Source organism: Eucalyptus grandis, chromosome 8 (genome assembly GCF_016545825.1).
Source record: "Eucalyptus grandis isolate ANBG69807.140 chromosome 8, ASM1654582v1, whole genome shotgun sequence".
NCBI lineage: Eukaryota > Viridiplantae > Streptophyta > Magnoliopsida > Myrtales > Myrtaceae > Eucalyptus > Eucalyptus grandis.
Window position 1 is genome coordinate 67,251,136 of NC_052619.1, and position 27,640 is coordinate 67,278,775.

General features: G+C 39.6%; 2 protein-coding genes and 1 non-coding gene across 3 annotated transcripts; 2 read left to right on the forward strand and 1 right to left on the reverse strand.

The window, feature by feature from the left end:
* Positions 1–2,464: 2,464 nt before the first annotated feature.
* TRNAV-AAC lies at positions 2,465–2,538 on the reverse strand. The gene has a single exon. It is a non-coding gene; the product is annotated as a tRNA-Val (tRNA).
* A 1,742-nt stretch (positions 2,539–4,280) lies between these two features.
* Positions 4,281–5,699, forward strand: LOC104415713. Its single transcript, XM_018861613.2, has 3 exons — positions 4,281–4,553; positions 5,168–5,256; positions 5,373–5,699. Exons 1-3 carry the CDS (start codon positions 4,515–4,517, stop codon positions 5,518–5,520), a joined length of 276 nt encoding a protein of 91 aa, XP_018717158.2. The 5' UTR covers positions 4,281–4,514; the 3' UTR covers positions 5,521–5,699.
* A 9,993-nt stretch (positions 5,700–15,692) lies between these two features.
* Positions 15,693–22,439, forward strand: LOC104415714 (putative ABC transporter C family member 15). The gene is given in 12 exon segments (XM_010027052.3): positions 15,693–16,275; positions 16,457–17,410; positions 17,511–18,716; positions 18,719–18,939; positions 19,022–19,108; positions 19,211–19,813; positions 19,916–20,080; positions 20,259–20,553; positions 20,732–21,252; positions 21,334–21,397; positions 21,503–21,742; positions 21,862–22,439. Coding segments are annotated over 11 exon segments (4,449 nt in total). The 5' UTR covers positions 15,693–16,275; positions 16,457–16,488; the 3' UTR covers positions 21,987–22,439.
* The last annotated feature ends 5,201 nt before the right edge of the window (positions 22,440–27,640 follow it).

Here is a 27,640-nt window from a genome sequence, read left to right on the forward strand (position 1 = left end):
TCTTTTCTTGGTTTTTAGTTTACTGTTGAATAGCACATGTCTGTATGTGCCTACTAAAATTAAATTTGATCAGTTTCTATGAAAAAAAGTTCTAAAAATTCAAAGATTTGGCAATTTTTTTAATGCTATGGGTTTGGGATGTGCTTGAGATTTTATAGCTGGGAATTCCACTATCAAAATCCGAAGTGTTTCACTTGCTAAAATAACTTTATTTCTTTTGTGGTCTTTAGATTATTTAGCAAGTGTATGTTACCATCATAATCCTACTAGAGTTTTGAAACCTTTTTTGAGATTTACTCAGTTCTTGAAGGTTACATAGGCTGCGTTTGTTTGTATTTCTTTTTTTGTTTTTAAATACTTTTTTTCTGCTTTTTTTTTTTGTTCTTTTGTTAAGGAACAAAAAAAATAAACAAGAAACACAAATTTTGTGTTTTTGTTTCAAACACAAATCGAAACACTTTTGAAATTTTTCTTCTTTTTCTTCTTATTTTCTTTCTTTTTTTTTTTTTTCGCCGGTCGCCGGCCTCGGCCATGGCCGGCGGCCTCGCCCGAGCACGGCGAGGCCGAGCCCGGCGACGCGCCGACATCTCGCCGCCCGGCGGGTGAGCTCGACCTCGCCGGGAACTGGCGAGATCGAGCTCGCCCGGCCGGCGAGATGTCGGCGCGTCAGCCGGGCTCGGCCTCGCCGTGCACAGGCGAGGCCGGCCCTCGTCGAGGCTGGTCGCCGGCCATGGCCGAGGCCGGCGACCGGCCAAAAGAAGAAAAAAGAAAAAGGAAAAAGAAAAAAAGAAAAATAAGAAAAATAAGAAAAATAAAAAAATTATACAAATTTACCAAACGTGTTTCTATTTATTTTTTGTTAGGAACAAGTTTACCAACGCGTTTTTTGTTCGAGAAATTGTTAAGTGAATGTAAACACTTTTTATTTCTCTTCCAGAACAATTTTTTAAGCATAAACATAAAACAAACGCACCCATAATTTAGTGAACTCCCAAAAAATTGCAATTTATAATTTTTGTAGCAATCATCGTTACAAGCTCGATTTTTCGTTATTGGATTATTAATTGTAATTGCTGTGATTTGCAATTTTGACATGGCTTAATATATATTTAAGGTCTATTCTTTTGATAAAAAAAAAACCTTTTTTTGAGAAATTATTTTAGAACATTTCAGAGTTTGGTGGACGGAAAGCTACTCAATTGACCAAAATAGATGAACTAAAAAGAACAAGTTTAGATTGGGGTATCAACTTCCCTTCTAGCAAGAATGAAAGATTTATTGTGATTTCTTACGACACATCCAAGTGAGAATAATAGATCCCTTTTGAATATACTTTATTGATGCTTGTGCTCTACATTCCAAAAAAAAAAATCATATATAATATATTGCAAATGTGATTTCGCGATTTATTTCCTAATTTCTTTGTAAAATCTCGTTACTTTGATAGATTACAAAATATACGAAAAGGGTGCGACTCCATTTTGTGGTCATTTTTTTTTTTTTTTTGCGATATGAGCTGCCTTTAGTGGATTTCACTTATCAACAAATATCATTAAACCAGCTCTTTTTTCATCGTGTTTTCTGTACAAATAGACATCAGAAAAATGGTTCACTTTCTCTAATTGTGAATTTCCCAAAAACATTTTCTTAGGAAGCTTTTGGTGAGCGCAAGAATGCTAATGACAGTAGTAACGTCATAGGCTACGGGTGCTTGACCGACACTCAACAAGTTCAATGGGATAGAATTGAGATCTTATATGAAAACCTGTAAAGGACTCTAATAAAAAAATTACAGGCTTGGGACGAGACCGTTCATGCTAAACCCCATTCCTCTTCCATCCCTACAAAAAAGCAAGGTGAAAGTTCTGAGGAGCTGTTACCTTATTCGAGTAAAGAAATGTCATGTTTACTAAATCATACTAAATGGTTGAACTTAATTAAGTCCTTCAATTGCTTCATCTAGAGTAATAACGAACATCTGCAATCTTTGGATGTAAAGCAATGATACGGTATTCTTTGTTCTTGAGAAAGAAAAATATATAGAGAGAAATTTGAGGTTAAGCATGAAGATACCAAGGACGTTAAAATAAGGAACGCGATCACATTAAAGCCCACCTAAATTATTGGACAAGCCGGGCGACCTCAACTTGGAGCAAAACTTAACATATACTAAACGGAATGTCAAATTATTATCAAACGTCGGAAGTGGCCCACCAACTCAAATGTCTATAGGCAACTTGCTACATTATTATTCAGCATGTCAATTTTATAATTTGATGTTAGTATAGCCAAGATCCAAGATCCCATCTTGACAGAAATTAAATATTTTGTAAATTGTTTAATCACTGAGGATGATGAATTTAGTTAGTTGGGAAGTCAAATTGTCTGGTTGACTGTCGTTGCAGCCCTACAGTCCAAAATTATTCGGAAAAAGAAAACTAAAAAAAGAGACAAAAAAAAAAAGTGGCGTCGCCCGGGTTTGAACCGGAGACCTTCAGTGTGTTAGACTGACGTGATAACCAACTACACCACGACACCTTTCACGCATGCGCGTCTATTAGTAAGTTATATAAAAAGAACGTAATAAGGTCAAAGTCAACGACTACGACCGGCGTAGGTATATAAAAGGAAGGGGAGCGCAAAGGGCAACGGGCGTGCGAAGCAGCGGGTGTTCACGCCTGCATTGCTGAGCGGCGAGAATCGCGGCTGAGGGGGAAGGTGGCACGACACGTCGTTGAATAAATGGAGCTTGGATAGCTCCTTTTCTTTAATCTTTCGAAAGCATCTATCTAAAAGTCATGCTAACGAGAGATATTGGAACATCTTGAGCGCTGAATTGGTTAAGATTGGACTGGCCGTCCCTCATTTTTCGCACATTAGGGGATTTAATTTTAAATGCATAGATCTTTTCCATCATAGGGTGACCCAGAAGAGCAAGTAAGCACAGCGTCACAGGCTAGGTCTATGAGCAATGTCTTGGAAATAATTTGTTCGGACAAAGAAAAGGGCAAATTCAAAAGAGAAAACGATACAAATGGTTCATGAATTATAGCACAATATGACTCTTAAACTTTTTATTTGTTTAATATGAATTCTAAATTTTAATCCAATATGCAATGTGATCTATATACTTTTAAATTGTTTAATATGATTCATGAACTTTTGGTACATTGTTCAATTTTGACCATGGAATATATAAAAACATTCAAAATGTTGTCGTTGAACTTAAATTAATAAAAGGAAAACATTGACATCTCCGTATAACTCAAAGACTAAATTGAATATGTACCAAAAGCCTAAGAGTTATATTGAAGTATGAGGATTACATTATACATTGGGCTTAAGTTTATAGATCACATCAAACAAATTAAAAGTTCAAAAATTATATTACGCATTAGACAAAAGTTCAAGCATCATTCATGTCATTATTTCAATTGAAAAATAGTGAGAGATTTTCTTTTTAAGTTAACATATGGAACTTTGCATATACACAAGTGGTCTTGAGCTCAGCAACACACCGAGACACTTTTTTTTTTTTTGGTCGGACACCGAGACACATGCATGGTTACATAGTATAAAACACTGTGTGACGATCTTAAGATTGGCCCTTCTAAAGAAAAAGTTATATCACCATAATTTACTAAATTCATTTTTAAAGAAGTATGAAGAATTACGTGCGACGTCCCAGTATTAAATACCTCTTCATCTGCACACAACGTTGTCTAAAAGATTCATCTCTCTATCCTTGGGACGTTGAGCCACTTATCACTTTTGAAAATCTACAATTGATCCTCTAGTCCCGTGACTCAAATAGATTAGCAAACTGGGTTGTAAAGGACTCTCTACGAAAAACCCTTCTTCTAAACTGGTTTCTAACCCCCCGTCCTCTCTTTGGGAAATCTTATATTTTGATGCCCCTTGTTCTTGTAGATGGAGTTGGGTTTAATGAGATGATATATCTGTTTCAACACCAAAAAAGAAAAAAGAAGAAGTTTGAACCACATCGAATGACTCTAATTCCATTCTTTCTTCATTGATCCGGCGCCGAAACGTCAATGCCGAGAGAGAGCTGGAGAGGATGGCGCATGCGTAGGGGACAAGACAGGCTGTTCTAGGTCCGCACGCCGCACTTCCACGAATCCCGAACAGCAAATCGCCCCTCGGAATATTCGGAGGACAACCCGGAACCCGGAGAACCCAACTCACGGTCCGCGATCCAAGGTCAGACTCAACGGTCGACGGTTGTACATCGATGACCCGTGTCGCAGTCGAATTCTGACCGATCGGTGTTCTTCCTTCCTTTTTCTTGTTCTTGCTATTAATAAACGCCGATGCCCCCATAAAGATGGGAGACTTTTCCGTTGTTTTTTCCTCTGGGGAGGGGGAGGATCTTGGGGTGCGATTCTGTCTTGCCTTACTCTCCAAGTTTCCTTGCTTGGGGAGGAGAGAAAATAGGTCTTTGCTTCTTCGTCCCTCTCTCTCCCTTTCCCAGCAAATCTCTAGTCTCTCTGGCAATGGCTCCTTCAACTGCTAACAGATGGATTAGGCCCGAGGTGCATCCCATATTCTGTCCCCTGTTTTTGTCTACTCGTTTTTGTGGAGTTCATTTTGGAGTTCAAGAGTTTGGTTTTGTTAGTCCGTATGTGACGTTGCAGTCGTGCTTTTTGTGCCTCTGGATCTGTAGGTTAAGCAATTAGTAGATGGTGGTTGTTGTGCTAGTTCTTTCTTTCCTATAGGACAATTCAAATAGACGGTGTTTGGAAGAGTATAACTTGAACCTAGAGAACCGAGCATTTGGCGAAATATTAGTGTTCATTGGTGCGAATATATAGATACCGAGCAGCTTTCAAGATCTTGCTGCAACAGCTTTAATCTGTCTCGAGTCATGGAGATTAATATGTTGATGAGCAGTTTTGCCGTAACAAATGTGGGGATTTGAACATCAATATGCTTTTGTTAGATCGCGGGCGATCTCACGTCCTGGAGAGTTGGTACTCTATCTACAGTACCCGTCCTCGGGTCGTTCGGGGCCAAAAACCTAAACTACCTTATCGTCCAACGTCATCAGCCGGACCTTGTTGCTTGACGCGTCGTTTGTCATGAATGTGTTAATGCGACATTGCCGAGGACTAACCCCAGGCTCTCTCCTCTCATCATTGCAAAATAGGTGTTCCCTCTTTTTGCTGCGGTCGGCGTCGCGGTCGGCATCTGTGGGATGCAACTCATTAGAAACATCTGCACTAATCCAGAAGTCAGGTAAAATTTTGGCTCGCAAACATCTACGTCCCTTAGTGTACAGCGTTTTGTGAATTGAGCCGCTACATTTCATGATTGTGAAGCCGACGATGATTTCGCTTATGTTCTTTTTCCAGAGTTACCAAAGAGAAGAGAGCCGCCGGGGTGCTCGATAACTTCGCAGAGGGCGAGAAGTACTCGCAGCACGTGGTCAGGAGGTTCGTCCGCAATAGACCCCCTCAGGTCATGCCGTCCATCAACAACTTCTTCTCCGATCCCAAATGAAGGCGTCGGCGATTGATACGTTTCCAATATAGAAAGTCAATACGTTTGCTAACATTGCTCAAAATCTTTGGATTGTCTTTGATCTGATCAGAGGGGATGGGATGATTTGTTCATTGAACCGTGATATTTGTTGGGTCTGAACCTGATGAATAAATGAAATCTTTAAACATTGAAAGTCAGTCCAATTTGATATTACGACGAGTACTTTCTATTGCAAAGGAAAGTACATGTGGTTGCACTCCCTCGCACTTCAAATTGTCAATGGAAAGAACAGAGCGTGTAAAAGTACCACATGGAAAAATACAAGTTATTTAAAAGCATGCTCTGTTTAACCCTATACCACGTCGATTGCTGATTGGCGACCAATCCATAGTTCGCTCGGTGTGGAAATGCCCGTCCCTCCCAATCACAGCCTGACCAGTGCTCCATTGGGTATGGTTAATTACCTTTAATCCCGATCATATCAAGTCATTACAGAGTCACATAAATCTATGCCTCTTAGACAGACACAAGGAATTGGTGGCCGTGAAGCAAATCGATCTCGAGACGCACCATTAGGTCCAAGTGTTTTACCACTTTGCCAGTGCGCTCGGGTTTTACGAACAAACTATAGGATAGGAGCTTCTCTGGTCTTAGGCTTCACATAACACGGTTCTATGCATTAGGAAATCCTGCTACTTGTTGGGTCTGAACTTGATGAATGATGAGATCTCAAATACCACAAAATAGGTCAGAGAAACCCTGCATCATGCAGTCTCTTCTCAAGATGCAAATTTCAGTGGGCTGGGTTGAATCTTCAATTAAGCCCAAGAAGATAAAAACAAAACCTACAGTATGCAGTCTCTTCTCAAAATACAAATTTCAGTGGGCTGGGCTGGATCCTCAATTAAGCCCAATGAAAATGCTACGACTGTACTCGTAAGGAGTGGGAAAGCGGGTCACAGTCCCATGAACATGGGCCTGGCTCATGCTGGCCCAAGCAACCCCTTCCAGGCTTGTTGCTTAAAGCTCAATGTGTCGAAACCGAACCAGACCAGCCAGTTCATATCCCATGATCGTCAACCAAAAGCGAACATGAACACCCATACGATTCTATCTCTGATGTAGTTCGTGAACATTGATAAAGCTAACGATTTTTAGTCGTATGACTCGAACACGAACGCCCATACGATTCTATCTCTGGTACAATTTGTGAACATTAATAAAGCTAACAATTTTCAGTCGCACAACTCGAACTTCATTCTCATAAATAACATTGGCGCACACAGATCCAAACCAATTGCTTCCTAGAAAAAGGACTAGAAGGTGGCAGACAACCAAAGGATCGAGGGCCAAAGGAAAAAACAGAAAAGGAATAAGGAAACCTTAACTGACTTGACAAGTGGCATGAGCCATGTACTAGTTTTCCCCAGAGATGGGAAAGAGAAAATGTTTTCGCAACCACTACGGCAAAAGAGCTCATGTACATTTCAACCTCAGCTTTTTCTTTTGGCCTACCTTTAGTCTGTCGAGAGACGGAAACCAAAGTTAATATACCTATCTCAAGAATCTCAACAGAACTGAATGATAGCCATCCCAACAATCATGATCATCACGTGCTTCGTCACCTATCCACATTATGATAAGGAAATAATGCAAATCAAATCCATCATAAAAGATTATGGTGCTTCTGCGCTATTTCTCATAATGTCGTCATGAAACTCTCACACGACTCATAAACCATCGAAATTCTTGTGTTATGGATGTGACGTGTGAATATATTTTGGTATATGCTCTGTGGAAATTATGCAAATCAAATGCGTTGCAAAAGATTAAGATGTTTTCGTGCTATTTCTCATAATATTATCATAACATGCAGATCTCGACATTTTTGCAACACAATGGCCACATGCGAATATACTCGGTTACTCGCTTTGGTCATACATGAATTGAAGCTTCCCCAAATTGTCGTCTAGATGAGGATCAGCTGTAAGCAACTAACTTGAGTGGATTTCGCTATTAGAGGTCGGAAAACACAATATCAACTTTGGTGGGCGGCTTTTATCGGATGCTTCCGCGCTATATCTCATAATGTCATCAGAAAACTCTCACGCGACATGTAAACCATCGAAATTCTTGTGTTACGGTGACGACATGCAAATATACTTTGCTACATGCTTTGTGGAGATAATGCAAATCAACTGTGTTGCAAAAGATTAAGATGTTTCCGTGCTATTTTCCATAATGTCGTCATAAAATGCGAACATCGACATTCTTGTGATAGGATCACGACATTTGAATATACTTGGCTATGCTTGGGTCAGACATGAAGCTTCCTCAAATTATCATCTAGATGAGGATCAACTCTAAGCGACTAATCCAGGTGGATCTCACTATCAGAGGCCGGAAAATGCGGTATAACCACCTTTGGCAGGCACGCTATTTCTCATAATGTCGTAATGAAACTCTCACACAACTCATAAACCATCGAAATTCTTGTGTTATGGATGTGACATGTGAATATACTTTGGTATATGCTCTGTGGAAATTATGCAAATCAAATGCGTTGCAAAAGATTAAGATGTTTTCGTGCTATTTCTCATAATATTATCATAACATGCAGATCTCGACATTCTTGCAATACAATGGCCACATGCGAATATACTCGGTTACTCGCTTTGGTCATACATGAATTGAAGCTTCCCCAAATTGTTGTCTAGATGAGGATCAACTGTAAGCAACTAACTTGTGTGGATTTCGCTATTAGAGGTCGGAAAACATGATATCGGCTTTGGTGGGCGGTTTTTATCGGATGCTTCCGCGCTATATCTCATAATGTCATCAGAAAACTCTCACGCGACATGTAAACCATCGAAATTCTTGTGTTACGGTGACGACATGCAAATATACTTTGCTACATGCTTTGTGGAGATAATGCAAATCAACTGTGTTGCAAAAGATTAAGATGTTTCCATGCTATTTTCCATAATGTCGTCATAAAATGCGAACATCGACATTCTTGTGATAGGATCACGACATTTGAATATACTTGGCTATGCTTGGGTCAGACATGAAGCTTCCTCAAATTATCGTCTAGATGAGGATCAACTCTAAGCGACTAATCCAGATGGATCTCACTATCAGAGGCCGGAAAATGCGGTATCACCACCTTTGGCGGGCGGGCTATTTTCGGTCTTTGTTCATAGGGTGGCTTCAAATGTGATGGCTCGCTCACAACAAAAATGGAGGGGTCCAGTTTGATCTATCTAATTTTCGAGGTACCGAGATGAAAGCTGCAAGACACTCCCATTGCACAAGAACAAATTGTCACCACAAAACCAAAGGGATAAAGAGGGGTGAATATGAAAAGGCAAAGGGAGAATGACATACAGCAGAGAGATTTCCAGAAAAATGGAGTTTTTCTTCTCTTCTTTTTGTTTTTTCCCGTGCGCATGACGGGATTGAATCGTAAAAAGCCGACGAAGAATCTATCAAAGCATTTAAGGGGGGTGGTCCTCTCTCTCTTTCTTTCTGATGAATCTTCTCAGTTCCTTTTCTCGCCTCTAACGCCAGAATGTCGACATTATGACCATCTCGTTTCTTCATTTTGCGAACATTTTGTAGGAGTATCGAATCTGATAACGACAGATTATCTGTCTCCAACCCCAAGATGTTGCTTAGAATAAGGAATCCCATGAGGTATCCCAGAAAATTCGCTGAGTTCTAGGATGACCATAATGTTCTTGGTACTCCCCTCGATAGTGATGCATCGACTTTTATTTTGGGTGGAAATTGTCCTTAAAGGGAATCAATGCTTCAGATTCCGCTCGAAGAGCTGCCTTGATGATGAGGAATCGCGAGGTCGAGGGAAGCCGAGAGTAGGTTCGTAGGAAAGATCGAAAATTATGGGGAAAGGTCATGATAGAAAATGCGTAGAAAATTGAGCAAACAACAACCAGGGGCGATGGCCACCGCTTGCTCCACTTCCGGGTCCAATGTAACTTAGGACTAATTTGAGCACGTGAAGTGATTTCATTTGTTTAATGAAAAATAAATATTTTATCATTTGTATAACTTAAAATAATTAGTTAATAAAAAATTATTTTTATTTTTAAGAAAATATTTTTTCAAATTATTCATTTTTCACGAAACAAACACTCTCTAATCAACGGCAATTTTGATGTGCATAACCTCAGTGTTCTTATCAAAGCTTGACATTTATTCGATGCACATATTCGAAAACAATTTCCTTTTTTGGGATACCCTTTTTTTCCTCCGAGAGTAGCATCGTTCTTGGCAACTTCATAATAAGCTTAAAAAATCTAGGGGAATATATATGTTATTCAATAAATTGGTCAATTAAAAAATGACAATTGGACCATTTCGATATGAGAATCACTATATTCAAATCCCTAATAATTCTAATGTCCTATTATAACGTGTCACAAACTTGAATCAATCTTATCCTCTAAAATTAGAAAGGTGGACAACCAAAAGAATGGTTAAAAAAATGCTGAAATCGAAAAGGCAATTGACAATGAAATATGTGAACTAATTAGTCAATTTATAGGATCCGAGGCAACTCATCATCAATTAAATATGATATATACCAATTAAGTAGTCCAGCAGGATTGAGAATATCTCCTCCCCGAAAGCAAGCTGAAAAGTCATGTCAGTGGGGAGTCGGTCATTTCAAGACACTCGACAATGGCCAACTTGGCAGTCGGGGCTCCATGTTAAAAGAATAAAAACTGAAAAATGAAAACGCTAATCATGGGCTTATAGTTTGCAAATAAAAAAAAATTAAATATTTTTCCCAAAAAGATTATAATGAATATTTATATGTACATGAGTCTCGTGCCAAAAAACAAATCCCTGATTTCGAATTTGTAAAAGCTTTTTAGAATTCAATTAGGCAATTCATCTTGCGACACGGAGTCTTCATATTAAAAAAAAAAAGCTAAGAAAATATTCACAAGTTAAGCTCCATGTTACCTAAATTCCACAATTAAGTAAAAGCTACTCAAACTTATGGAGATATTGGGTTTTGCTATAATAGGCTACACTTCTTTTAGGAGTGTAATCCAGCTAAGTTGATTTCACATAATTTGTATACTTGATGTTTGAAACTTGACTCATGTTCAATTGACTATCAAATTACTTGCTCAAATTTCACTCAACTAGAAAATCAAGATACATACTTGAGCTCGACTCAACTAGATTTGATAAATGAACTTTTACTGGAGCTTAAATATATAAAGCTCAAAAACTATGTAATGTAAATGAGTTTAAGTCTCATGATCATCAAATGATTTAAATATATTCAAAAAGCTAAAAAACTTGATTGGGCCGGCGAGCTTGTGGAGTCAAATATATCTACGAGCTTGAGCTAGAGAAATTGGTTACGGAGTCAGGCTCAAACTATTCACAAGTGACCTGACTCGATTTGACCCCAAAGCCTAACTCTCTGGCGAAGCATTGCTTACACGAGGTGGACGAGGTGACAAGGACCGCATGTCACTGAATCAAAGTTGAAGTATACAAGAATTTTGGTACTACTTCCCCACTTTGATCTTTCAACTATGGTTATAGATGCATGCACGGGAAAGTGGAGCGTCCCCATGTCGTACCATAAAAAGGTACCTTTGAACAAATGAAAATAAAAAAATTGTTGCCACCTTATCTTCTCTCTCTCTCCACTATAGAAGTACCTCTCCATTGCATCCGCATGACTCAAAATTGGCGGCCAAGAGCAGGAGAGCACAGTTGGGAAATTTCTTTTGGCCACAAAGGTAATCGCCCCTTGATAAGGGATTCTCTTATAGAAAATTTCGTTGGTAATTAGCATGCATCGTATTTCAAATTGTCTTGTTGGGCGAGCTTGAAATTGCACGTCATCTACATCTCAACCAAGTGTGTATTTGATCGTTGAGATAATGATTAGAACATGTGAGAATGTGATAGTTTAAGGAATACGAGAATTTGTTATAAATTGTGTTTTGTTTGGTGAAGGACTAGGTACTTACTATGAATATAGTAAAAACAATCAAAAAGTAAATTGGACCTAATCGTTGCTGCTGATGTGATGGTCGTGGTGATATCGGGCAACCATTGTGATAGAATGTCTAGGAGATAAGATCTCGATCTAGATCTCGACCTATACAGACAGCTGTCTGGATACCAATCTAATGGTGGTTGCCTATTGAATGCAACCACCACAATGGTGATTACTCAAAACTAGAATGTTGCAATGGGGGAATTGCAGGGGATAGGGGCATCATAAGGGATAGGAAAAGTCGAAGGTAAGCACTGTACATATTTGATATCATATGGTTTTTTTCATTAATAAATTAAGATTTTTAACTAATACACAAACTAAGGCTTCGTTTATTTTGCGGATAATGAATAATTGGAAAAAGTTTTTCCTTAAAATATTTGTTTATATCTTTTGCAAAAATGAATGAACAAAAATATTTTCATTATTCATGAAAATATTTAGACATAAGTCATTGGTAATAATGAAATTTTATTCATTTTAAGCGATTATTTTAAAAAAATTCAAATAATATATTTTTCATGAAACAAACGAAGCCCTAAGTGCAACGTGCAATTGGTCACCACGTAACAAAAAAAAACTCCACCCATAAAAAGCTACTTATCAAATATCATGAAGTCAAATTCCATGGAGTCAAATTCCATGGGAGCAAGTAGTGTCAAACAGACAAACTAAATTAATTGAAAAGAGCCCGATTGATGTTAAAGCTCCACTGATTTGAGCTTTTGGTATTTATCTTTTTAACACATGGATAGAAAGATGCACTGATTAACGCATAATTAATCACAAAAGAAAACGACGTTGTTCTAAACTAGAGATGCACAAAACTTTTGGCCATGTCTTGCGGGTGCTGCGGCAAACAGTGACAAAGGGAATCAAATTATTAAAAAAATTAGAGATGGCCAAAAAGGGATTATTTAAAAAAAAAAATTAGAGGTGAGGTTAATGACTAAGACGTCAAAAGAACTTGTATTGACCACCACCACGAGTTACCCTCAAGCTACAGTGAGCCTGCCATGTACCGCCACACGCCTTCCGCCTACTGGCCACGTGTCCAATGTATCCAATCGGACTAAAGTAGTCATATCTTTGACCTGATCGCCACGTCACCCACCCGCCTCCATTCCATTGTGGCCGACTTGTCAGTCCTTCAGTCACGATGATCTTATCCAATTTTTTCACTTGGGCAAGTAGCGAATGCACCGGCAGCTTGGCCCGGCGGCGGTAGCACGGGGACACCGAGTCGGGATCCGGACTCCAACAATAAAAGGTTAGAAAAAATGTCGAGTTCAGCTCGAGACATGCATTTCCCCCTATGCTAGCGCGCGAGTTTCTTTGTCTTGCTTGCTCGATGTCGCATTTGGTATCGAACTTAGGAAACTCAATAGACATGATTCATTGAATGTCAATTAAACTAAACATTAGTGACTTAATTATATAAATTGAAAGTTTAAGAATGACATTTGATGTGTAATAGAATAATAAAAGTCCAAAGTTTAATTATGTAACTATCTCTTGGTTTTCATCATGTCCATGCTTTATGGAGCAAGTAAGTCAATAATTTGATAATCAATTCTAGGTTGCCAAGCATATCCCAAGGGTGCTAATCAATTGGCTAGGCTTGGCCTATTTGTCCGAATGAGATTGGCCCTAGAATTATAAGTTTATGATTGCTTTGACTTTTTTGAGGAATTCCTTTTCGGATTGTTAATTGTTTATATTTCAAAGCTTAAATATTCATCATTAATATCTTATAAGAACCATCCTTATTTAATTATTGATTATAATAGTGCACGGAAAATATTCAATAACCTAATAAGTTTATTGAGAGGGATTGTTAACAAATCTCGAAATTGTAACTTAAAAAGAGTGAGATTGATCTTACTTTTTCAGTCCATTCCAATGTTACTCTTAAGTTACTTTTGAAAAGAAAAAACACTTATTCTCTAATCAACTTATTTCACACCTTTGGCGATAACCTAAAATCACCAACGTTAATTCCTCGTATAATTTTCACTCCTTATCATCATTGTCTAATCAATTTTTCAAATATTCTTTTGTTAGAAAAAAAATTATGTTAAGTTATAAACTTCACATAAAAATAAGTATATTTGTTTACCACGAAAATGATAAGTAATTAAAAGCCATAAAAGGTTTTTTTTTTTTTTTTTTGAGTTCCAATTCATGTGTAGCACTCAGCAGCCAGACATGTGCGTAAATGCCTTGCCAAATTCCTTTTTGCCGACCTGGAAAGCCAGTTAGTGGGGCCCAGTGAGATGACCTGTCCCCCACATTTTAGATTTACAAGATCAAATTAAAAGCAAATAGAGGTGGAGTTCCAAGCCAAAAGAAAGAATTCTACAGTGTTATAATTAAAAAAGGGACTATGGATATGCACGCGCGGTCAGGCCAGGCTAGGCATCCTTATTCAATTTGGATCTATGTACATCAAGAGCATTTAAGGTTTTGGTGAGATCTCTACTTTCTTTTGGGTACACAAACGTCGTGTTTTAATTAGCAAGTTTCCCTTTCAAAACCCAGTTAAGGTTGAGAGAGAGAGAGAGAGAGTGAGTGCCTATTAATTACATTATCTAGCAAATTTGTCCATTTGTGAAGTTGTTTTCTCAAGATTATCTAAAGAGGTCAAGTTAATGCTATGTTTATAAACCTTTGATATATACACACTTGTTAAAAATTTGACCATATAAGTTGCTTCGTGTTTACCATTTAAGAACAATGAGGAATTTTATTTGGAAAATTGCAATTTCTCCCCCTTTGTCGCCTTCAACTTTGCTTCTTGGTGATGATCGAATATAAAGGATATTCTTTCCGCAAAGTATTCAATCCGCATGACTCTCTTGTCAATCCAAATGTCCTCTCAAATTGTCAAATTGGGCATTTCGAACCATTTTGAAAGGGGGTGACCATTATCTTATTTGTGAGCGTTTGATTGTCATGACCTTTTTTTTTTGGTAGGATAGGATGAGGTCCAATAACATATAGGTCCAATTAGATAAAGATAGGATATATAATATCTGATATAAATATATGGATATCCGAGCTAGATAAAATATCAACTTTCTCAGAGATAATCTCTTGAAAGAGGAGGTCCATAGCATATATATATATATATATATATATATATATATATATTTTTTTTTTTTTTTTTCAATGCAATAAAGTTACATACTGTATATTCTTCGTTGATAAAGGAATATATCCTTGTTCCAACCACCTTGTAAAAGTCCTATATAGGGGATAGGCTGGTTTGTTTGAAGAGAATCTTTTCTATGATCTATGATCGGACTTGATTATATCGTACATGAATAGGCTCCGTAAGATCCAGTAGAATAAGTAATGTGACTTAAGACAGCTTTTGTTTTAGCTATTTTACTTACTTAATAGTATAGAAATGCAGCCATTTCTTCTATATCAACCTAATTTATGATACTATCAGAGTGAACGAGGGGTCTAAAGAATATCGAGGGGGATGGTGGGTAGCGGTTTAGATTTGGCCATGGAGCTCGTCCATAACCGAGGTTGAGTCAAGCTTAGACATGGAGGAGCTGAAGATCTGGCCATGAAGCTCTTGATAACGAGACGAAGTTCGATGGGAGGCCACGGGTGGCAAAGGCTATAACTAGTAGCCATGGGTGGATGGAGGGGACAAAGAAGAGAGATGAGCTTGAGATATATCTTATTTACCTTTATCCCACTCTTCACATGGGATTACATCTTAGCTAACAGTCATGATGATAGGAGTTTGCTGCTTATGATGCCTTCTCCACCTTGTTAGTCAATTTTTTCAAGTTTCCACTTTTCACCCGGCTGAGTTTATGTACTCTCTTTTATATACACGTGATCTAATTTCTTTATTAGGAAAATAAAATTAAAGTCATGTCTTGTCAAGATCATTTTTTCATGCCATTAAACTTTTGGTATTTCATAAATATGGAAATCCCAGCAGAATGTGGGTGCAACACTTTCAATACGGGGATGAAGATGAACCGCCGACCGGGGAAAGAAAATGAAAATAAAATGCATTCGCAGGGATTATTCGACAGAGAATATTTATAGGACTGCAACAGCGGGGGATATTCTCTTGGCCGCATTTTCAGGAGGTGATAGTCTCGGTGCAAGAATACGAACAAGAAAAATCCGAGAGGCAGATTCCGTGTCGTTAGATGAAGACACGGATGAAGACATCCTCTGCCCTCAGAATCTACAACTAGCGAAGCCACCCGTGCATGCCCGGGAACGCCTCCCTGGCGAAGGAATATGTGAGGAAAGAGAAAGAAGAAAAGGAAAGCGGCGAAGATAAAGAAGCTTTACCAAAAGAAATGGCGACAGGCTCGCTCTTCCGGTGTGAATAGAGCTCGGTGGTTTTGAGGTGGAGCGGCGGATGAGATTCTGGCCTGGTTTACTGTATTGCTTTGGTAACATAATGATGTTAATGCTATAAAATAGATGACGTTCCGTCTTAGGGGGATAGCGATGGAGGCGTTAGGCTGCTAACTAAAAAATTATGGCGATGGTGATTGTCTATTGTTTTTTTTCTTTCGTTTGGACTTTTGCTTCTGGCTGCTCTGGCGTCTATTTAAACCGTTCTCAGAAACCAGGCTCAGTGACTGTGCAGTCCCACTGAAAAGCTCGCTTTATCGTCCACCAACCCACGCACGACGAAGAACCACGTGCTCTCTCTTCATCATCTCTCTCCCCAGGTTTGAATCTGAAAAGGAAAACAGAAAGCTCCCCCCCATTACCTGTACATGTTCTTGAAGTTTATCCACGGATAGCGAGAATGAAACCGTTCAATTCCTCGTTCTGTAGTTTCTTGATATTCTAGTGCGAAAAGCTTGAACCAAGTTTCCTTTTTATTTTCTTTTTTCATTTGGGTTGCAGGTTCTTGTAGTTGCAGAGTTCTTCCAGTGTCCATGGCCATTTCAATGGGAAGCATCTTGCCAGGAGTTTTGGGAGCTGTCAACTTGTATATAGCACTTGAGCTAGTGAATGTAGTGTTTGGGTTCGTTTTGGTGACGTGGGTTCTGATTTACATTCGGAAACAGGGAAGATATGGTGGTGGTGGTGGTGGTGGTGGTGGTGATGCAGAGATAATCCACAGTGACAGAGTAATGAGCAAACTTCGATTCTCTTCAATGGCGATTCTGCTTTGCAGTGTCATAATCTCCATAGTATACGTTAGCTTTTGTGTTTATCGTTTTTGGGTTCACAGAATTGTGGATGGTGACACTGTTTCTTGGGCCGTCACTTGGATCCTCGCGTCTTTCATTTCATATTACGCTAGGAACACAATTGTCGAAGGAGGTAGAAGCAACTGGCCTCTTGTGCTAATTCTTTGGTGGGTCTATTTCACTATTTTCTGTTCACTTTCTGTCTCTTCTTACTTGGTGTTCCATCTGAGAAAATCCAAGGAACTGCCGCCTCTTCCCCTGCAAGCCAATACTGTTGAGATCGTGTCCCTCCCTTTTTCACTAATGATTTCTCTAAGTGTCGTGGTCATTAGTTGCACCACCAAGCCTACTAGTAGTCGTCATCTCAACCAACCGTTTCTTCAGAAAGAGGTAGGGAGTCTATGTAGAGATCTGGATGGCTTCGACAATGCTGGATTTTGGAGTCGACTAACATTTCAATGGCTGAACCCCCTTTTCTGTACGGGTCGAAAGCAAAAGCTCGAATTAGGCCATATCCCTTCGGTATCGCAGTCTGAGAGAGCAGAACATGCTTCATCGTTGTTCGAGGAATCGCTGAAGAAACAAAAGTTTGGACCTTGTTCGTTGCCGAAAGCAATCAGCTTTGCTATATGGAGATCGCTGGTCAAAAATGGAGTACTGGCAGGTACTTACGGTTGTTCTGGACTCTTCCCTTCTGTTTCTTTAGTTGCATCTTTAGCCAAGTATATCATAGACATTTGTGTTTTATGTTTGTTTGCTGATAGGAATTAATACACTAGCTTCGTACACGGGCCCTTTGTTGATCACAAGCTTTGTGAATTTCTTGTCCTCCAAGCGCGAAGATTCAAGCTACCACTTTGGACTGATTCTTGCATTCATCTTCTTTTTTTCAAAGACTATGGAGTCGCTAGCTCAAAGGCAGTGGTATTTTGGTGCTCAGCGAATTGGCGTACGCATTAGAGCTGGCCTTATGGCATTGATTTATAGGAAGTGTCAATCGATCAAGTATGCTGGTCTAAGCAATGGGAAGATTGTAAATTTGATCAATGTGGATGTTGAGAGAATCGGGGACTTCTGCACATATGTTCATGGGATTTGGTTGCTTCCGGTCCAAGTATTTTTGGCCCTAGTCATTCTGTACAGAAATCTCGGCGCTGCCCCCTCAATTGCCGCTCTCTCTTCCACAGTTTTTGTAATGGTTTGCAACACGCCATTAGCGAATATGCAAGAAAGGCATCATTCAAAGATCATGGAAGCGAAGGATGCTAGAATGAAAGTGACCTCCGAGACTCTAAAGAGCATGAAAGTCCTCAAACTGCATTCTTGGGAGCTGACATTCTTGAAGAGGATTCTCCGACTCCGAGAGACGGAGAGAAGTGCGCTGAAGAGATACCTCTACACATGCTCCGCGGTGGCTTTTCTCTTCTGGGCTTCGCCAACTCTTGTTTCGGTGGCTACTTTTGGTGTTTGTGTTATCTTGAAAGTACCGTTATCAGCAGGTACAGTTCTTTCAGCTTTAGCGACGTTCAGGATTTTGCAGGAGCCAATCTATAACTTGCCGGAGCTCATTTCCATGGTTGCGCAAACTAAGGTCTCCATTGATCGTGTCCAAGAGTTCCTTAAAGAAGAGGATCACAAGAAGTTATTGGCTTATCAATCCCCGAATCCAACAGATGTTGCTGTTGAGATTGAGGCCAGTGAATATGCTTGGGGTTCAGGCGATCAAACTTTGAAAAAACCAACAGTGAAAATCTCAGAAAAGATTAAAATAATGGTTGGTTACAAGGTTGCTGTTTGCGGGGCTGTTGGATCTGGTAAAACGAGCTTGTTGTGTAGCATGCTTGGCGAGATTCCTAGAACAGCTGGTGCAGCAATAAGGGTCAATGGAACAAAAGCATACGTACCACAGAGCGCTTGGATTCAAACCGGAACCGTGAGAGAGAACATCATGTTTGGCAGGAAATTGAACTCCCCTTCTATGAGAATGTCGTGGAAAGTTGCGCCATGAAACAGGATATGGAGATGTGGAGTGATGGAGATTTGACTGTGGTTGGTGAGAGAGGGATGAACTTGAGCGGAGGACAGAAGCAGAGGATTCAATTAGCACGGGCAGTCTACAGTGATTCCGATGTTTATTTTCTGGATGACCCTTTTAGCGCTGTCGATGCGCACACCGGGACTCTTCTGTACAAGGCAAGCATCAAAACTTCATTATATTTAACTCTCTTGCTTCTCCTTTAGCTACGAGTTCCCTAAAAGAAAAACCTTTTTGCAGAAATGTCTTCTGCAAATGCTGTCTCAGAAGACCGTCATTTATTCCACCCATCAATTGGAGTTTTTAGATGCCGCTGACCTCGTTCTTGTAAGTTCCATGTAGCAAACAACACCTTACTAAAACTTAAAAAGATATTATCTCCTTTAAGGCATTTTATCCTGTCTTTTGTCTGACACATAAACTCCGCAGGTTATGAAAGATGGATGTATAATTCAGTCAGGGAAGTATGAAGATCTAATTGCTGATCAGCAGGGTGAACTTGTGAGGCAATTGTCTGCGCACAGACAATCTTTAAGTCAAGTGAAGCCAGCCCAAGAAGACAGGACATCAACCATCAAGCCACACCAAGCAAGCCAAATCGAAGTCATGGAAGAAAACTCTGGGCATCGCGTTAAAAACAGAAAGCTTTTGAAGAAAACACAAGAAGAAGAATCGGAAACTGGCCGTGTGAAATGGAGCGTTTACTCAATCTTTGTGACTTATGCTTATAAGGGTGCGCTGGTCCCAGTTGTGCTTCTTTGCCAAGTCCTCTTTCAAGGGTTACAAATGGCGAGTAATTATTGGATGGCTTGGGCGACTGAGGACGATCGCATGATCAGCAGAGAAAAGCTGATCGGAGTATTCATCTTGCTGTCTGGCGGGAGTTCAATCTTTATTCTTGGACGGGCAGTTCTGTTGGCAACTATTGCCATCGAGACTGCTCAACATCTCTTCCTCGGCATGATTTCTTCGGTCTTCCGTGCACCCATCTCGTTCTTTGACTCCACCCCTTCAAGCCGAATTCTCGATCGGGTTGGTTCTTCAAGCTTCTGCTTTCTGTTATAGGTCACTGGTCTGATACTTATTGTGCCAGAGATTAACATCAGCATTGTTTTTTCTCCTTATTTCTTCCAGTCTTCCAAGGATCAAAGCATAGTGGACACGGACATTCCCTACCGGTTAGCTGGGTTGGTATTTGCTCTAATTCAGTTGTTAAGTATAATCGTCCTAATGTCCCAGGTGGCGTGGCAAGTTTTTGTTCTCTTCCTTTTAATCCTTGCTATCTCCATGTGGTATCAGGCAAGTTTTCAAGTTTTGCTTATGTTATATCTCTGTGCTCATGGCATCATAGAGTTACAGATTACTAATTCAGATAGGATCCATTTCTAAGGACGTAAAAGATCTTTGTATATGCTTCCCAGTTTTATTTTTGAGACGTCACAATGCTGACCGCATGCAAAAAAACCGTGTTCTGCAGGCTTATTACATCACTACGGCCAGAGAACTGGCCAGGATGGTTGGGATACGGAAGGCTCCAATTCTTCATCACTTCTCGGAATCAGTCACAGGAGCTGCAATAGTTCGTTGTTTCAACCGGGAAGATCATTTCTTTAGGAGGTGTCTTAGCTTGATCGACAATTACTCGTGCATAGTCTTCCATAACAGCAGCAGTATGGAATGGCTCTCTCTTCGGATAAACTTCCTCTTCAATTTTGGTTTCTTTGTTGTCCTAATTATCTTGGTGACCCTCCCTTGCTCGGTTGTGGATCCCAGTAAGTTCCTCTCTCCATTATCCATTTCTATGTAACCGGTCTCCAAAAATGCGTGAAATTTCAAGGGCTATGGATAAATGCAATCAAACATGGCATAATATGATTTAAAAGTACTAGTCTTGCCACCTTCTTTTTCCTTGACTGGTTAACTTTTGAACCGATCAACTTTCCGTCTCAGGCTTGGCTGGCTTAGTGGCGACATATGGTTTGAATCTTAACGTGCTCCAAGCATGGGTGATATGGAATCTGTGCAATGTTGAGAACAAAATGATCTCGGTCGAGAGAATTCTTCAATTTACCAACGTACCAAGCGAAGCTCCCTTGGTGATTGAAGATTCCAGGTCGACCCCTGAATGGCCATATGAAGGAAAAATCGAGCTTCAAGACCTCAGCATCCGGTATGCTCCTTCTCTCCCAGTGATCCTCAAGGGGATCACCTGCACATTCCCCGGAGAGAAAAAGATCGGAATCGTTGGACGAACGGGTAGCGGAAAGTCCACTCTCATCCAAGCGCTTTTCAGGGTGGTTGAACCCTCGGGAGGGCGGATACTCATTGATGGGGTGGACATTTGTAAAATTGGTTTGCAGGACTTGAGGTCGCGGCTGAGTATCATTCCCCAGGATCCTACCCTATTTCAGGGTAACATTCGGACAAATTTGGATCCTCTGGAAGAGCATTCGGACCAAGAAATCTGGGAGGTAAAGCCAAAAGTTATAAAATTTGAAAGAAGGATGACTTTATTTTTAGGGGTGACTGATTACCAAATCATCGATATATAGGTTCTTAACAAATGTCACATAGCAGAGATGGTAAGGCAGGATTCGAGGCTTCTCGATGCACCAGGTATTAAAACCAAAGCAAAATACGAAGGCTTTGTTCTCGAGGAACTTTTAACTCCCTTAGGTTCATTGGACAATCTTTTTATGAGTTTGTGTTGAATTGTCCTAGTTGCTGAGGATGGACAAAACTGGAGCGTCGGGCAAAGACAACTGGCTTGCCTTGCTAGGGTGCTTTTGAAGAAAAGAAGGATCTTGGTTTTGGATGAGGCAACGGCTTCGATTGACACGGCAACTGATAACCTGGTTCAGAGGACTATCAGGGAAGAGACGGGTAATTGCACTGTCATAACCGTTGCTCACCGGATTCCCACTGTCATCGACAATGACTTGGTTTTGGTTCTCGACGATGGTAAGCCCTTTTTTGTTCTGTTAAATATAGACTACTATACAATTGAAGAAAATTTCCTGTGCTTTTAATTGCATGAAGAGTGTGAACCTAAATGTGCCAGCATTGTTTGGTCGATGCAGGCAAGATAGTCGAGTACGACTCGCCGAAGCTCTTGCTAGAGAATAAGTTCTCATCGTTCTCAAAGTTAGCAGCAGAGTTTGTTAGGAGATCATCTAGTAATAGCTGCCGTGGGGATTTAACTTGAGGAAGGTAAAGGATCGATCGAGACAAGGGAGTCTTTTTTCCTCCAAGCTGGTGATTGAGCTGGTCGCATCACTCCTCTTTTCTGGCCATCTGGGTCCACAGGATTGAAATAACACCCAAACAAGCAAGCCGTCGCAGTTAACATGATGACAAAAGCACTTACGATGAAAACCAGCCTGACGATTAGTGCTGCTGCTCCTCGCTAACATCTCTAACTATATGTAAAGATATGCTGATATACATATAGAGTAGAGAATTCCAAAATTCACAGCACATCTTTTTTGAAGGTGGTATTCTGACTTTGATACGTTTGCAACTAGAGTTGTATCATACATCATACATACACAGACGCTTTGGCTAGGATTTCAGAAAAACTTAGTTGGTGTGAATATTTATCTGGATTCTGTAATTGTAGACAGACTCTTGTTCAATAAAATGTCTGTCTTTGCTTGTAGACTATCCGAATTATCTCGAGTTGAACTGGACCGACGAGTGAGGTGTCATATTATGAGAGTTGACAATCAAATTTAAGTACGGGGAGCTTCATTGGTATGCATTATTGCAGCTATGTGCGAGGGATTCACCTACCACGAGGACCAGGTGAGAGCATGCTCTACCCTTTTGGCAAAAGGTGAATATAATTGTGCGTAAAAGCGGACAAACGTTCAATGCACATGGCTTCGGCTGACAAGATGAGACAGAGACCGCACATGCACAATTACACTTCAGTGCGTTCTCAGTAATTCGATGGTTGCACGTGAACAATAAAGTGGAGATACTGAACCAGCTTTTGCCTCATAGATTCAAAGAGATACAAATGGTCCATGATCTTTGGTCCGACATATAATATCTTCTTTGAACTCTTAATTTATTTAATATGATCTATGAACTTTTGTCCAATATTCAATATGGTTTCTGGACTTTTAAACATTTTCACATATTTAATGATTTCATTGAATTCTTACTATTAGTATAGGGAGAACATCGAGCAAATTAAAAATTTAGGGACGACATTGCACAAATTAAAAGTCACATTGAGTTAAAGTTTAGAGACCATTTGTACTATTATTCAGTGAAAAACTAAAAGTTGCAAGTTTGAGAAATGCCCAAAGCTTATGGTCTCGTCAGGGTGTATGCAGCTTGGATAAAACATAGAACAGTTGGCCAATAATTACAGATATGCTAGTTTTCCCGATTAATCACTTACTTTGAATACTTAATCACAATCTATTACCTGTATTACGTGATTTTCCCAGATGAATTCTGGAAAAAGAGATTACATGATCCGATGAATAACTCGGCTTTTCCTTTACTGATTCTATGGAAAAACCAAGAAAACGGTGGAAACCGAGTTGATGGAGAAACGAACTGAACCCGGATTCAATCGCACTTGACTGGAAATGCATGTGAACTTGTCTAGGCAGATCGCTGCTCAGGCCAGGCGAGGCAAGACAGATGAATGTATAGACCATGCTGTCTTTAGAACCATGTTGTAGAATCAGAAGCATTCGATGTCTTCATTGCAAGTCTGAGAAGGTCTTGTCTATAAGAATGTGTAAGGCATCACTTTATTTGGGGTAGAAATCATTCTGAAAAAGAATCAATGCTTGGGATTGTACTCAGAGCTGCACGACATTGCGGAATCACGTCCGCTTAAGTTAAGTGACAACGGAAAATTTAGGACGAGAGTAAGGCGATGGATAAGTTCATGGGGATATATTTGACAAGGCAAATCTTAAGATACACAATGACTAGGCCAACGACCACCACTAGGCCCTCTTTCGGGTCCGCTATCGCTCGAGTTCCTCCCCTTCAGTCATCCAGTTAAAAGAAATAATTTGTATGATTGCGACATATATCGTTCTTATAATAACACTCTCTAGCGACATGTCAATCGTCGAGATTCTTATGGTATGATCATGACGTGCGAATATATTTTGGCACATGATCTGTTTAGACATGAATTCTTGATAGATTTCGTTATTAGAGGCTAGAGAAAATTCCGTATTAAGGTCTGGCAAGCACTTGTTCGGTCTTCCGTTCAGGTAGCTTCAAATGCGATGGCCTCTGGTAACAAAATGGAGGGATCCAATTTGAGCTTTCTACCTAAAACATGAGTATTTGATGGAACATGAAAGCTGCTAGACGCTCCCATTGCACAAGAACGGAATACAAAAAGGGGAAACGAGATGGGCTGATCGAATTAGCTAGGCTTGGCCCATTTCTCCAAACGAGATTGACCCTAGAATTATAGCTTTATGATTGCTTCTCTCTTTGAAGGAATCCCTTTTCTCATCGTTGAAATTTTTCATTTCAAATGCTTAAAGATTCGAAGCTTATGCTTAAAGTTATGTATCCACCTAATTCAGATTATTTATTATTTTATAAAAATCCTTTAATATCGCTACTGTGCAATTTTTCTTCTTGTCAGAATTATGGAATTTTGCTTAGTATATATCTTGTGCAAGTCATGTAATTGTCCAGATGAGAGCAGCAGATAGTGCTTTATGACGTCATCAGTACATTCTCTCTCTGTATATAAATATGTATGCATATATATATATATATGTATATATTTAATGGGGTATTCAATGAGAAGGTAGGAGGTTCCTGTCCATGGATTAATCGGTTGTTATTAATGAATCCTTAATTATTTTCTCAGTTATAATAGAGAAATAATTGCATGATAATATTAAATATATTGTGAGAATAATAGAATAGACCACAAAAAATCAAATTGCAAATAATTATAAATTATTTTGGTACCCACTTCATCAAAAATTTGTGACTCATAATAGAATGTTATTCTTACATTATTTAAAATATTATTATGCTAGCAAAACCTTTTTAAATAATCAACCATTTCTTTTATCCTGTGCCTTTTTTCTTTTTCGTCATTAAAAGACCATTTCAAGTTTGGTCGGACCAAAAAATAAAGCATGCAAAGTTTTAAAGGTGACAAAATTTTATGGGTACTATTTAGATATATAAAATAAGGAATAATACACTTTTCAAATCATTATTACACTAAAAGTGAATTAAAAATTGCAAAGTTTTCTCAATTAGTTACTTAACAAGTGTCTCTAAAGTATTGATCAACAAAATTTATATATTCAAAGTTAAGGAATGCATGAAAAAGAAGATGACACTTACATGAAGTCAACATGCTTAGATTTTCCAAAGCTTTGTTTATTTATTTTTCCTTTTCATTTGGCCAATCCATGTTGAAGCTCAGATGACTGACAATTCATTGAAGTTGTGGTGGGGTATGTGACGTGCAAACACAAATATTTTGGCTGAGAACTTATGTGTCTGCATACGCACGCGGGCAAGTATGTTTTATGCGTGTGCCTATCGTTCTCAGGTGCAATAGGGTCACGAGCTCAAGCTCTTGATATTGCATTTGAGCACTAACTTACGGCGAGGCCGCCGGCTTGAACCAAAAACGAAATCTCAACCTCACCTCTTGGCTTATCATTTTATACAAACTCATATCATATGCTCTGAAAAAAGCCACAAAGAGCTCATATACATTAATTCGTTTTATACGTCTCTGACCTTATAATTTGTAGCATAGTACTTTCTGAAGGCGCTGGGAATATAAACCGGAAACATTTTTGTTTCAGTAGGACGGGGTCTAACTCTCAAACGTTGATTTAGAGATCACATCTCATGTAAGGAATTTTCTGAAGTGCCATTTTGGATAGAGCTTCCATTTTATTTTTGCATATTAAGATACTTTACGCATAATTACATTAGTGAACTAGTTTGAGTACCTTCTTTTCAAATTAAGACTTTATCAAAACTTGACAAAAACTCGATCCATATAGTGGAAAACAATTTCCATTTTATAGCCAGTGTGCATGAAGAAACCAAGGCTGACTTTCACATGTGACACCAAGTCCATTTCGGGGTCCCATAATTATTGCCAGATGCACGATTTGCAGATTATCCTTATAACAAAAGAGAAGTTATGCGGTTCGTGGCAACGCCTGACCATGTTTCTAAACTTGGTTCGCTCGTTGAATCCTGGCTGGTGACTGGGGATTGCAGATTTGAAGTAAAACTCCTCCGTGTGCTCCTACTCAAGATAGGAAGAAACTAAAAAGAGCTGAGTAGAGTTCTTGGCCTCAATGAAAGAAAGGGGACCGTGAATACCATGATGAGATTCTTTAAGAAGGCATATGTGAAGAAATTTAGGGGGAAGAGCAGTGCAGTGAGCCCTAAATGCTTTGCACGATTATAGACCCCGACTTGCCATATTATAAATAAAGTAGTAAACCTTGAGAGAGGAGGGGGGCGCTTCGCGCGCACACAGAGAGAAACAAATATAGAGAGTGGGCGTTGGTCTCCTTTATGTCTGTTGGGAGATCTCGAAACAAAGTTCACGTTCAGGGAGTTTTCGAATTCTAGCACGCCGGGTCCTCTCGGCCGCCGCGCTACTGTACATCGTCAATCTCATCAGCTCCTCAAGCCACACCATCAGTCGCTCTCAAGCATCCTCCGACAGCATTCCGACATTCGTCAACCTTGAAGCCACCACCACCGTTGCTGCTCCTGTAACCTGGCTTCAGCAAGTCCGGCGTCACTTCTAGCAAAGCTCACGTGCCCTGCACTCGAGCGCTATTGACATTCCGACTTGATTGCTCCGCCATCATCCGTTTTTGTCCACACTGGCCAATAACGGCAACCCCGAGCCATATCAATCGCCTTGCTAAGCTTGCTGAATTTCTTTTGCAGGTTTTTCCAAACGCTCCAGTTCAGTCCATCGGGGAAGCCTCGCATGTTCTTGCTGTCATTGCAGCTCCTCACCACCGTGACCATCTTGCTCACGACCTGTTGCTGGTGTCTCCTCAAGCTCACTGTTGTTGCCTCTCGTGACTTATCAAGTCCATCTTTGGAGGAAGTCTAGATAAAACTTTCGCTAAAGGAAGGCACGCCACTTTGAAGATTTTCTCTCAGAGGGGGGGCCAATTTCTCTGAGGTCAACGGAGACTTTCTCTCTCCATACCCACTCTTTGCTTTGCTGATTTCAACGACAAATTTTGGTGGCCAGCAAGTGTCCAAGTTGCTACACCTCCCTGTTCCTCCATTGATCCACCATCCCAGGATCGTGGTTCGCAACTTGCCCTATTTGAAAGCTAATATTTGGATTAAGTAAAAATCTTATCTAACTTTATTTCCAAATATTCAATTTCCTTATTTGAAATATCATCGATGCATATGATTAAAATTTACGAATATGCTATCATGTCTATAGTCTCAAATAGCCTTTTTTTAAAAAAAAATCAGGGATTAATCCTTGATGTCACAATGTGCATGCGATTGCAAACAATTTAGATTGCACGTTTAATTGTTGGACAATTTTAATTTCGAATTTCATAGAAAAGAAAAGAAAACCTAGAATTAGAGAATTCTTTGCACGTGACCTAGTTATTGCATATTAGGATAAGACTGAAGGCAACCGGTCAAGGCCATTGATTGTCTTAAATACTATTTGAGTATATTTAACATAAGATGAAGGATAATTGCTTATCCTATTTTGGAAGTAAAGTCAATAAGTCAAATCTTCTACTTATAAGTCTAACTAGCGTACATGTCTATTTGCGTGCCAAAACACTTCACAAAATATCTAAATGTGCAAAAAAGGAAAAT